General features: G+C 29.7%; 1 protein-coding gene across 1 annotated transcript; it reads left to right on the forward strand.

Moving 5' to 3' along the window:
• The first annotated feature begins 8,909 nt into the window (after window positions 1-8,909).
• LOC145618125 (auxin response factor 18-like) lies at window positions 8,910-13,477 on the forward strand. The gene is made up of 4 exons (XM_081672914.1): window positions 8,910-9,624; window positions 9,753-10,936; window positions 12,133-13,040; window positions 13,161-13,477. Exons 2-4 carry the CDS (start codon window positions 9,827-9,829, stop codon window positions 13,228-13,230), a joined length of 2,088 nt encoding a protein of 695 aa, XP_081529040.1. The 5' UTR covers window positions 8,910-9,624; window positions 9,753-9,826; the 3' UTR covers window positions 13,231-13,477.
• Window positions 13,478-14,578: the final 1,101 nt, after the last annotated feature.

Raw genomic sequence — 14,578 nt, forward strand, 5'->3', positions numbered from 1 at the left:
TTTATTTATAAGGATTATTGTGTTCAAATCATTTTTATTATAAGAAGTATTGCTTCATCCAATGTTCATTTTTATTTATTCGTGTTTTGACATATGTTCATTTTTGTATTATCAAATGTTCATTTCAAGAGCAATGTGTAATTTTCATAGTAAGATGTATATAAATACATGTCTTAGAATTCCATTTATTTTAGACATTATATGTGGATGAATTGAAATATCATAAGATTATATTATATTTTAAAATAGAATCATCAAAGGTATATGATGAATGAACAATATGTGATCTATTTTTGAACATTTTTTAACTTGTAAATGAACATAAATTAATATATGTGTGAATATACACATATCCAAATGAACATCTATGCATCAAATTTGAATACACATTTATCGTTATTACTTTATTAGGGTTAAAAATAAATGTAGTATAATATTCAAATGATGCTCATGAGCATATATTAATTTAATATGAAGTTAAATATGCATTATTATATCCTATGTTGATATCTTCAATATAAGAATGAACATGTACGTATTTAAAGTCAAATAAACATTCGTTTAAATACTAGTAAACATTCATTAATATGTGAATGATCATACACAAAATTAGGGCAATCTTCTCTCAATTAAAACCGAACGCTAGTAGACCAAAGGTAAGAATGTAAATGATCATATACTAATATTATAATGAACATCTATCAAAATGAAAATGAACATTTACTGAAAAGTCATTTTCAATATAAACTAATTTAAATCTCAGTAATTCTACGAAAACTCAACTAAATCAGAAAATTAGCACAATCATACACTACACTCAATTTTCAATAGCAAACAATTTCATAACTCCTTATGATTTTTACATTTGTAACACAAAATTTGTAAATTCCTTGATAGAGTTAACTAAAATTTGAAAAATAGAATATTTTAATCACATTTGCATAACAATAATGTAATCATAGCAGATTATTTTTCTAAACATATAATTGCAAAATTAAAATCAAAAACTAGGGTTTATGTACAAAATTGTACTAAAATGAACAAATTACATACTCTTTCTCGGAATAATGTTGCGAATGAAGAATTTATTTACACATTTATAGTATTTTGAAGTAATTTGGAGTAATTTAGAGTGATATCGTTTGGGTTTTTGGTTTTGATGAGAGAGAAAGTCTAATGACATTGATGAAGAAGAAGGTTGTAAGAGAGAAAAATGATTTGAAATGGTTTTTTTTTTTTTTGTTTTTTTTTTCCTGTAATGTATATATATGTAGGGTAGGGGTGGTTAATTGAAGTTACATACCATGGTTAGTGAATAATTAGTGTGTGGTTAGTTGGGGGGTTGTAGTTTATCTTTTAGGAGTAAGGACTAAGGGCTATATGGTAATTTAGTTGGGGGGGTGTAGGTAGTTTTGCCTAAAGGGGAGTGTAGGCATTAAGAATTACTTTAAAAGGGTAAGAAAATGCATATTTAACTAATAAGGAGAATGGTCCAATCAGCCCATAAGAACTCACTAATCAACCCGGCCCGAATTGGTAGGTTAGGCTCTTTAAAAGGGTAAGAAAATACTCATCCCAGAGTATCTATTTTAGTGAGATTTGATACCATAACATCAAGTGTGTGAGATGCAAACATTCCGTAGACTAAACTTTGCTCAGTTAAACTCTAAAAGCAATTCACCTTCCAGGCTTCCACTGTTTCTGTGAAGTTTTAATGGCAAGAAAGAGGAGCCAAAATATCGCACACACAAAACTATTTTTTACCTAAAATATCGCGATATCATGGAGCCATAATATCGCCCAAAAAACTTCATACATACCAAACATTTAGGATCATAAGATAATGATTTCTTTCTTTGTTTATAATAATAATTAAAAGGAATTAATAAACCTATATTTTAAACATACTTAGGTAGCTATGTACTCTAACTACATTATTATTATATTGTTAAAAATAAAGTTCCAAGGTAAAAGAGAAAAGGTCCAAGATGACCTAATTGTAGTTAGATTAATTAGGAGTAACAATGTTAATTTTTATTTTTTTTATTTATTTTTTATTTTTTTATTTTTTTTGACGGGAACAATGTTAATTAATTAATGAAATTAAAAAAGAGAATAAAAAAATGGGTTTCTGTTTCTTACTTGCTTCCTTTAAAGATCTTTGTTGTTTTATCTTGCTTGTGGTAGCTGCACAGCACACAGGTTTTGTTAGATCCGAAGAAAAAGATGCCAAAATAAAATCTATGATTTTTTTTTTAATTAACTAGTGTTTTCCTTGTTGCTTTTCCAAGCGTCCAAGAATCCCTTTTACACCCTCATATAACAAATTTAGTCAAACCCTGTCTTTGACAAAATAACGAAGAGTCAATCGTGTAAGAGGAAAAAAAATTTACTCCAGATTTACCCATATCCGTTTTGAGCTAATATCATTTGATGTATCTGTTGTTACTATATTTCATGTTTAATTCAGAAAAAAATTACTGTCGTACCACTTTACTTTACCAATTTTTACATTTTCATTCACTCTTCATTAATCATTATGTCTTCTAATATACTTGTTTATGTTTTGTTTATCTACAATATTTTTATTTTATACATCCAATTTATTCTCCTCAAAACAAAAGATACTCTATAATATATAGTGAAAGTATGTACTAAGTATAAGTAACATGTAGGGAGTATTATTGGGAGTATTATTTTTTTTTTGGAAAAAAATATTTCTAGCTATTTACAAGATACATAGAATTATACATCGTATAGAAAAACTACTTCCTTTGTTCACTTTTGGTTGCAACAATTAGATAAAAAAAGCTCTCACAGTTTTAGTCAAACCACTACATTTAAAAGAAAAAAGGAGGAAGTAAGCATTATGAGAGATGTTGAGTAATCTAAATTCAATTATGGTATGGTAACATAGTTAGAAAATTATTATTATATCTTCTAGCTGCTTATAAGATACATAGAATTATACATCATACAAAATTATTATCAAGTTTTTTTTTTTTTTTTTTTTTTTTTTTTTTTGACACCATCAAGTATGAAAGATGATTAGTAATCAAAATTCGGTTATGGTAACAATATCATATCTCAATTCTCAAACAAGTGGTATCCAAGGCCTAATTATTGAAGAAAAATAAGATGTTTTAGATTATTTTTTACCAAGGCCTAACTATTGGTGTCATCGCCATTTGACAATCTAATGATAATCTCCTTATTCCCTGAAAAACATTTAAAACTTCCTCCGTGTTTTTTTAAGGGTGTGTTCTATTCACCTGATTTACACTTACCAAATTCGGCCGTATTTTAATAAGTATTACATTTCCTATTTTGGTAAAAAAAAAACTACATTAAAATATTATATCTTTCTCCTCTCATGGTCCCCACCCAAACCCACTACTACTACTTTTTTTTTTATTTTACTTTTTTTATTATTATATCTTTCCTCTCACATTCATTACTTTACAATAAATTATTAACTACAAATACTCCAACTACCCTACTTACCTCTTATTTTATTTAAGTCAATTAAATCATCTAACACGGAGGGAGTAAGAAAAATGGCATAGTTTCATGAGCATGGTGTATATTTATTTCTCTTCAATCTTTATACTTTAATTCTTGTAAAATCATGATCCCTTGATTAATAACCCTTTCTTATGGTCATGTAATTTCTCCAATTTTTGAAACACAACATACTCTCTTACACTCAATTCAACATTATATTAAAATTGGTAATTTAAACAAATAAATATTTAAATATTTTTTAATAATCTACCATCTTTCTCTTCCACTAGAACATTAAGGCATTTTTAATCACCGATCATAAGAATATTCAATGTATGTATCAATCGTCTTTGTTCTTTCTCTTTGTGTATGATATGAATATGAGGATTACCCACGCCTTTTATTGTTGTTGGTACATAAAATCAACACGACAGGTGTATATACTATAAACTTACATAATTACATGAGCTACCTAAAATGTGCCTCCTTATCTTTTTAACATAAAGCCAAAAATTAACTACATCAAAGTAATTTGCAACATAACTGATTTTTTTTTTTTAATAATAATATGGCCGAAATTAAAAACACATAGTAAGATTTTTTTTTTTTTTTCCCGTAGAAATAATATGTGAGATGAAAATTTTAAGATAGCTCGTCTGTAAAAAAATATTGAAATGTGTGTACTTTACGATATATGTATAGTACTCCATGTCCCATTCCTTTTGTTGTTTCGGTATGGATCTATAGTAGTTTAAGGATAAATAAATAAATAAATATATATATATATATACATAGAGGAAGGCTCATGTAAGAACCCTCCTCTATATAAGAACCCAATCTTATATAAGAACCAATCTCAACCCTTTATTAGTTTTGATCTAACCATCTAAAATGATCCTTTAGTAATGGCATTTCTGTAATTTTAACAATTTCGTATTTAGAACATAGAAAAAAAAATTTAGAACATAAGCTGAAAAAATTTAGAACATAAGCAGAAAATTTTAGAACATAAGAAAAATAATTTAAAAGATAGCAAAATTTTAGAACATAAACAATTAAAATGTTAGAACATAAGAAAAATAATTTAGAACATAAGTTCGTTGAAAAAATAATTTAGAACATAAGTTGAAAAAAATAATTAATAACATAATCTGAAAAAAAAAAAAAATTTAGAACATAGGAAATATTTAGAACATAAGCTGAAAAAATAATTTAGAACATAGGAACAAATTTAGAACATTATTAAAAATAATTTGGAACATAAGTAGAAAACTTAGAAAATAGGAAAAACTTTAGAACATAAGCTGAAAAAATAATTTAGAACATAGAAAGAAAATTTAGAACATAAGTTGAAAAAAATAATTTAGAACATAAGCTGAAAATTATAATTTAGAACATAATCTAAAACAAAAAAATTAGAACATTATTGGAAAAAATTTGGAACATAAGTAAGAAAATTTGTAGAATATAGGAAAAACTTTAGAACATAAGTTGAAAAAAATTTAGAACATAGGAAAAAGTTTAGAACATAATTAGAGTTCTTACATAAAAAAAGGGTTCTTATATAAGGTGGGGTTCTTACCGGATCCCTCCCCTATATATATATATATATATATATATATATATATATATATATATATATATATATATATATATATATATATATATATATATATATATATATATATATATATATATATATATATATATATATATATATATATATATATATATATATATATATATATATAGTACAAACATGTAAGTATTGTTGTGCAATTTTCAAATTAGCCGAGCAGAGCCGAGCTCCTTTCAACATTATTAATACTATTATCAATGTTGTTGTTATTGTTATTGTTATTGTTATTGTTATTGTTGTTGTTATTATTATTATTATTATTATTATTATTATTATTACTATTATTATACTATTATTATTATTATTGTTGTTGTTGTTGTTATTATTATTATTGTTGTTGTTGTTGTTGTTGTTGTTGTTGTTGTTGTTGTTGTTGTTGTTGTTGTTGTTGTTATTATTATTATAATTATTGTTATTATTATTATAGTTATTGTTATTATTATTATTGTGATTATTGTTGCTATTATTATCATTATTATTATTATTGTTGTTGTTGTTGTTGTTGTTGTTGTTGTTGTTGTTGTTGTTGTTGTTGTTGTTGTTGTTGTTGTTGTTGTTGTTGTTGTTGTTGTTATGATTATTTTTATTATTATTATTATTATTATTATTATTATTATTATTAAGTGCATATAGATTTAGGTGAGTGAAAACATAAATATATGTGTACCATATTCAACATATGTTAATAGTAGAAAGATAAAAACAACAGTTTACTTATATTATTTCACAAAAATTTTAAAATATAATGGTTTAATGAGTAATAATGATTTTACTTATAAATTTGTCTTAATCATATATTTTTAACCCTAAAATAATAATAATATATAAAGTACTACTTGAAACAACCTCTTTTTTTTTAATTCTTAAATTGTATGGAAAGATTTGAAAATTAAATTTAACTCTATGAACTAACAATCAATTCCCACGTAAAATGTTTCTACATATTGTGATTCCAATATCAAATTTTTATAAAAGAAATTGTTATAAATTGTTATTATTATTATTACTATTTATTTTTTTTAGAAAGAATTGTTATAATTATTAGAAATTATTAATTAATAATATTATTAAATATTATTATTGATAATTATTATTATGATTAATAAATATTAATTATTATTAATATTAATAATTATTAAAATTATTTTTAATATTAATAATTATTATAATTATTCAAATAATAAATTATTATCATCAATACTATATTAATTATTATTATTGAATATTAATTATTATTGTTGTCATTATTAATTATTATTTAAAAATAGAGACGAGCAGAGCAGATTTCTTTTGAGCAGAGAAGAGTAGAGTAGATTTGATTTGAGCAGAGCAGATTTGATTTGAGCAGAGCAGAGCAGAGTAGAGCAAAGCAGAGCAGAGCAGCTCTAAAGAACGGGTCTAAGTATGTTATCCTTATTAAACTTGCCTCATTGCCTGTCTATATTAAAATCATATCATGTGTAACATATCCAATAGAAGGTTAAAAAATACCCTATATTGGGTAATATACGTTCACCTTAAAAGTTATCAAAAAAAAAAAAAAAAAAAAAAACATTCACCTTAAAATCTATAATACAATTTACATTACTATACGTAATATTATTGTAAATCAGATGTACACAAAAAGTTAATGAATCAATCGAGGCTAAAGATTTTTAAGGTACGGAGAGTATTTTGTTTAAAATGCAAATGCCATATTCAATTTTTATCACCACTAAACAAATGAGGAAAAACAAGAAGAATACTATTAGTACTCTCTCTTTCCCATAATATAATCTCATTTGTTTGTGAAAATTTTGACCAATTGTTCTTATTGATTTAAACAAAAATTATGGTATTGTTAGATTTGTTCAATGTGTAGTTTGATGACACAAATTTATGATTACGGTGGACTTTCATTTTGTTATTGTAATACAAATTAAAGTTACCTTAAAAATATTATTAGAAATTACCCTTTTATACTATAAAAATTACCATTTTTCTATCATAAGATTTTACCCTTAAAATACTTTTAATGTATTACATTAATCATATTAGCCTTCATAACATGAATCCATTAGAAATTACACATTCAAATACAATAAAACTCATTACAAATTAAAAATTACTTTTAAAGGGGTTAAAATTACTCTTAAATTGACCATCTTACAAGACTTATTGAGTTATAATATCACTAATTTCTGTAATTAATTTTGTCAATATGCAATTAAGGATATTGATAGTCAAAGGTATGTCTTAAAAACTATACATAAAGAAATGAAAATATGTTATAAAACAAAGGGAATATATCTTATCGTCATGCAATTAAGTTATATTTACTTTTGTATCTAAAAATCGAAAAAGTAACCAAATACAATTTCTAAACCCTAGCCTCTCTCTTCTCTCTCTAAAACCCTGGGCCCCATTGTTTAATTTTGAAGGGACTTTCATCGATTTTTACTGGTGGAGAGCCCCAATCGTTGTTTTTGTGTGCTTTTCTCTTACCCCCTCTGTTTTTTTTATATGCATCAGTTTGATCGGCACACTTGTCGAGACACTACTTTGACCATAACTATCTTTAATTGTGTATTAGTAAAAATTGTAACAAAATCATATTATGAAACTAGACATTATGAGGAATCTAATGATATATAATATAATAACATTTATTCATTTTTTAGAGGTGAAAAAATTAAGTCAACCATGGTATGTGAATAGTGCAATTGTCAGAGTGATGCATATAAAAAAAAAGGAGGGAATATTTAGGTTTATAATAACTCTTACTTTTCTAGGAGGAACATTTCTATTTTCTCCCTCAAAAGTCAGGGGGTTTTTCTTCTCTCTTTTGAGGGAGGATTTGCTTTTTTATTTCATAGATTGCTATAGAGTTGTTTCATGCGTAAAGTTTTGTGCGGGATTGAAAAAGAGGTTAATATTTCAATAGCATTCTAACGAATAAGACGGAAAATTTCTACACAGCTACAATAGATCGATGATAGACCCCCTCGCCGAAGAAAACTGTAAATCACAGCGATATGAAAGAAGGTATGAACAATGTACGATTTGCAACAACGATCGTAGCTTTGCTTACGAAATATTTTTATTTGATTTAATCATTATGTATTTTTATTAGATCCAAATCTTTTTGTAGATGTCGTATGACTTATTTATGAATTTATTTTATTTTAAAAAAGAAGTTATATTTACCTCTTATTTACTTTTTGTTCCTAGAGTTTTATTGTAATAAAATATTTTCTATCTTGATAGACAACATAAAACATGATAAACATCTAATCTCTTTTCATTTTAAAAATATTATCCATTAAATAAAGAGAGGAGTTCAATTTTATAACATGTCCCCAATAATCCTAAATCCCAATACTCTATCCACTCCATAAAATATGAATAACTAGATGAAGACAAGAGATCAAAAATAATACCCTCTCCTTATAGGATACTTGTTTGTTAGAAGTGAGAATCAAACCCTTTTACGAAATTAATTAGGTTAAAAGGCACATCTTCAACCATGAGAACGACCTTAATTTTTCGTTTTAAAATATTGTATAGTACCAATAATTTACAAGTTTTTATTTATTTATTTTTTACGGATACAAGTAGTATACTTTCACATACTTGGTACTTACTTAAACTTAATAGAAAAAAAATACTCGTACTCCGTAATTAATTGTAATTATAATAATTATTAGAAAAAAAAAAAAAAAAAAAAAAAAGGGGCATTTTATACAACTGTGCTGAGTGTTGCTGCTGCTATTTGGACTCTTTTGTTCCTCTGTCTTCCTTTTTCCATGATCCAAAGCTTCCATTTGAATGAATCTTCCCAACTTCTAGAGAGAGAAACTCCCCCTTTTAGAGAGAGAAAGTGACAACAGAGGAGAGAGAAAATTAGCACTCCCACTCCCAGTTACGGCCGTGTCGGTAGAGAGAGAAACTCAGTAGAAATAACACAAGTAACTGAGGTTTTGGTTTTCTTCACAAAATCAAAATTCATCAATGGAGTTTCTCTGTTTCATTTGCTGCTACTAACTACCCAAAACTCAACCTCTAACAATTTCTCGAATGAAGTCGAGATACCCACCAAAAATTTACATCAGATTATGTGCAGATCTTGCTCTTCTTTCGACCTCGAAGCCGAAACAATTTCTTCAAATCAATCTTTTATGAATGGAATTGGAGGCTTTCTTGCTCGAATTCCGATTTTAAGGAGAAGATTTCATAGATAGTTTTGTAGCTGGTATAACTTTGACACTGGAAAATATATTTATTTATATAACTCTTTGTTATATATATTTCCAGTTGATTAATGGTGGAATTTGTCGGCAATGCTAAAATTTTGAGTCAAACTGGAGGTGTATTTTGGGATTAATTGTTTTTTCCCTAATGAAGTTCCTGTACTATTATCCGATTTTACCTTTTTTTGGCGAGCCAAGAGAAGAAATATATTACCGCTAATTGAATTTTTCATAGATGACCTGCCTGTTGAGGTAAGAGAATTTATTGTTGTGATTTTTTATTTATTTATTTATTTATTTTTACTTTTTTGTGGTATATATATTGGTGATTAGATGTATGAATTTTTGTTGAATATTTTGTTTTTGTGTTGTTTTGACAGAAAAAAATTGATTAAGAAGTGTGTTGTAAGGTGGTGTTGGAGTTAGGTTGATTAAGTGTGCTTGAAATTCTGCCATGATTACCTTTATGGATCCAAAGGAGAAAATAAAAGAGGGTGATAATTGTTTAGATTCGCAATTATGGCATGCTTGTGCTGGAGGAATGGTACAAATGCCACCAGTGAATGCTAAGATATATTACTTTGTACAAGGGCATATCGAGCATGCTAATGGTAATGTTGATTTTAGGAGTTTCCCACGAATTCCGTCTTATGTTCTGTGTAGAGTTGATGATATACGGTACTTAGCTGACCAGGAGACGGATGAGGTTTATGCCAAGATTCGATTGAATCCTGTCACTAATGAGGTTGATTATAGTGATGAAGATGTAGGTGTTCATGGTGCTCAAGTGCAAGAAAACAAGCCTGCTTCGTTTGCTAAGACTTTGACTCAGTCTGATGCTAATAACGGAGGAGGGTTTTCAGTCCCTCGATATTGTGCAGAAACAATCTTTCCGCGATTAGATTACTCAGCAGATCCACCTGTTCAGAACATTCTTGCAAAAGATGTACATGGCGAGCCCTGGAAGTTTAGGCATATATATCGAGGAACCCCTAGGCGTCACTTGTTAACTACAGGATGGAGTACATTTGTGAATGCTAAGAAGCTTATTGCTGGGGACTCCATTGTGTTTTTAAGAGCTGAAAATGGGGACTTGTGTGTTGGTATTCGGAGAGCAAAGAGGGGACTCGGGGGTGGACTTGATTCGACTTCTGGATGGAACCCAGGATCCACTGTTTTGAACTATGGTGCTTTCTCAGCTTTTCTTAGAGAGGATGAAAACAGGCTCTCAAGAAATGGTAACGGTGTTGGTTTAAACTCTGGTGGTAACGCTTCAGGAAAGGGTAAGGTGAAGATGGAGTCCGTTATTGAAGCTGCAACCTATGCTGCTAAAGGGCAGCCCTTTGAAGTTGTTTACTATCCTAGAGCTGGTACCCCTGAGTTTGTCGTGAAGGCTGGACATGTAAAGGCAGCACTTCAAATTCGTTGGTGTTCAGGAATGAGGTTCAAGATGCCCTTTGAAACTGAAGACTCGTCCCGGATAAGTTGGTTCATGGGCACCATATCCTCAGTTCAGGTTGCTGATCCTATGCACTGGTCTGACTCACCTTGGAGGCTTCTTCAGGTACGCGTATTTCTTTTTTGTGTATGTGACTGTTATCCTTGCTTTTACCATGCTTTTGAACGTAAAAGCCAAGTTTTATATGTTAAACACGCGTTAGTGATATGTGTTATTAGGAAAATCATTGCAGTTCATATTCCTTTTAGAGAATTGAATCAAGTAACCTGTTTATTTGAAAAGTTGGTCTAATTCTACTTCCACAGCTTATCTTTCTCTTCATCTCTTATCTGCTAAGACTTAAATTTGATTTGTTTATAATTTATGCTCAAGCAACATTCTTTTTCAACTGCATTGCAAATAATCCATTGGTATAAATTTAATTTGTTTATAATTTATGCTCAAGCAACATTCTTTTTCAACTGCATTGCAAATAATCCATTGGTAGGGGACTTTTGAGAGAGACCAATAGCTTAGTTTTCAACAACACATCATGACTGATGTCTTGGTTTTGTGAGGTGACTTGAGAAAGAATATAATCGTTGAATATATATATAAACAATTCCTTGTCTTAGGAAAATTCAGGATAGAATCTGGCTTCATGAACCTATCCTGGTTGGAGGTCTACAGCCCAACAAATGTCTTCCGTAATAATTGAAATAAAAATCCTATTGGACAAATTATTCCTTAAAACATCATCTTTGAGCTGGAAGTCTTTGTTTTATTTTGCAGATCTTATTTGTTTTATTTATCGATGATGTATACGTTTTATTGACTTTACAATAATTGACTTAGCCAACAACCAGCTCTTAGTTTAGTACCCAGGCAGGTTGTTTTGTTTTTATTGGAAATCAATATTAAACTGAAAACCTCACTAAAACAGCCAAGCAAACAGAATTATAACAATGCTGGTTAAACTGAAGTTGCCTTGTGGATTTAGATAATCTTTGGATTTACATCATCTATGTGTTCTATTGTTTGACTTCAATTTATGCATTGTTTCAGCCATAGCTCATCTGCTTTCCTGTAATCTACTATTTTTCTATGATTTGGCCATCGGGGTACACATCAATTTTTAAAAAATTGCTACCTTTTTTCTTAGGTTTGAAAAAAATTGAGACAACCCCTCTTCATTTTATCATGAAATGACTTTTCAAAGAGCTCATGTTGCTCGAATCCCTGTCTTCAATCTTTTCTAAATCAGTTCTGGTTATTGTTATGTTCTATAGTATTCTCTGACAAATTAGATCTACCCGTTTTAGGTGACATGGGATGAACCAGATTTGCTGCAAAATGTGAAACGCGTTAGTCCATGGCTGGTGGAATTAGTATCTAATATGCCAGCCATTCATCTGTCCCCTTTCTCCCCACCAAGGAAGAAATTCAGACTTCCTCACCATCCAGATTTTCCTATGGATGGCCAACTTCCGGTCCCCTCATTTCCCGGAAACTTCCTAGGGCCAAATAACCCTTTCGGATGTTTACCCGACAATTCTCCTGCTGGCATGCAGGGAGCCAGGCATGCTCAATTCGGTCTTTCACTGTCCGATCTTCACATGAGTAAATTACAGTCGGGTCTCTTTCCAGGTGGCTTCCCAGCACTTGATCCCACTACTACTCTACCCAATAGACCCTCTAGTTCATTAACTTATCAAAAACCCGGAAGCAACGAGAACATTTCTTGCTTGCTCACTATGGGAAACTCAAACCAATCAATAAAGAAATCTGATGTGACAAAGCCACATCATTTTGTGCTCTTTGGAAAACCAATACTGACAGAGCAGCAAATATCTCTAAGTCGTTCAGGTGACACAGTCTCACCAGTTCCTACAGGTAATAGCTCATCAGAAGGAAATGTGGACAAGGCAGGTAATGTCTCTGATGGTTCTGGGTCAGGGCATAACCAGGACCGCTCTTCTATGGAACAACTTCCATGGATCAAGGACAACCGCGCAGAAATGGACTCGGAGCTGGAGACTGGTCACTGTAAGGTTTTCATGGAGTCAGAAGATGTTGGCCGTACTCTTGAGCTAACATTGCTGAAATCGTATGAAGAACTTTGCAGCAGGCTGGCAAACATGTTTTGTATTGAGAGTTCTGATATGCTTAACCGTGTAGTCTACAGAGATGGTGCAGGTTCTTCAAAGCAAGTTGGAGATGAACCATTCAGGTGAGGAGAATTGCTTCTCATGATTTATTACTGATCTTAGGCTTTCTGGCCAACATTAAATACGATTGTTAATACAGAATACTAACTTGTTATGGCACCAACCTGTTTATGATGGTGCAGTGAATTTGCAAAACGAGCAAAGAGGTTGACAATCTTGATGGATTCCAGCAGCGATAACGTAGGAGCGTAGAAGCATCATAGAGGCAATAATAAAAACGAGTGCAATTGTACAGGTAGTAATCTTATGGTTGTTCCTAGGTGACCCGACCCCCTTATGTGATTGATGCAGATGTGGGACGAGCACATTTGAGCCAAATTTTGGTCCTCTTAGTGTCGAATCTTCACATACCACTATTTTCTTACCTACTATAAATTTTCTCCAAGGATTATGCAAATTCCTGATACATTTAATGGTTTAGTTGGAAAATTTGTTGCTATATCTATCTAGTATCTATTTCTTTTCGCGCATTAACTTCGCACTTCAGAACTATTTTCTACCAACATAGATGCTTTCAGATGAATCATAATATCTTCATTAGTCTCTGGCTTGGCTAGTTGCTATTATAGAAATGATATTGCAGATGCACTTTTTCTTAGTACTGCTCTAAAAAAGACAGTTACAGCATCACATGGAATGTCTCAGATTTACCAGGACCAAAAGTTGTTACTTGGTAGAGTTCCCATTATTTGGGGATTGATGATTTTCAGGAACGACAAGTTTTGAGACCTTTTTAATCTCTTTTGTCCCAAGGCTTTTTCCTAATAACATTATTTTCCTTTTTACCTGCAATCTTTTCCTTCTTCTTGAATTATTTGGTCAGAATTGAGCTATATATTCGAAAAATACACATTAAAACTTGCACAGATGAATTCACTGTCTCTGAATTTTATTGTAACTTTGGTTAATCGTGATGAATTTATTCATTCTTATACGGTAAATTAACTGTCTTTGAATTTCTATTGTAACTTTGGTTAGTTGTAATAAATTCAGTCATTCTTATACGGATTAGTGAAACTTATCTGAACTTATAGCGAACATGGTTTGTTCTTATGGAACTTAAACCAGGATTAGTGACTTGGTTCCTAGATGATACCAAGTATAATAAGTCAAAATATATTAAAACTTCTGTCAAGACATGAAGACAAATGTCTTCATGACATTCAGTTGTTGGTACAATTTTGCTGTGGTAACGAGGAACCCAAGTATATGATATATCAATGATGCAAGATGCTTATCACATTACTGCTGAAAAAATTGACAGGACAGAAAAAGCTTATTCTTCTGTATCTCCAATTTGCAAGAAATAGAAATCCTATATATAAATATAAGGATATAAATAGCCATAAAGGCTAAACAGATGAAGAATTTAAAATAAATATATATATATATATATACTCTGTAGTACAGTAACTATTAATTAAACATTTGTGAATCGTTGTCATGTAATTTTTATGTAAATCTTAATTTATACTTCCTCTAATTCTTGTAAATGATTTTGTTTTAACAATGTATGTTTGACTCTGCACATCTTTAATCA

This window comes from Chenopodium album, chromosome 26, assembly GCF_948465745.1.
Source record: "Chenopodium album chromosome 26, dcCheAlbu1.1, whole genome shotgun sequence".
NCBI lineage: Eukaryota > Viridiplantae > Streptophyta > Magnoliopsida > Caryophyllales > Amaranthaceae > Chenopodium > Chenopodium album.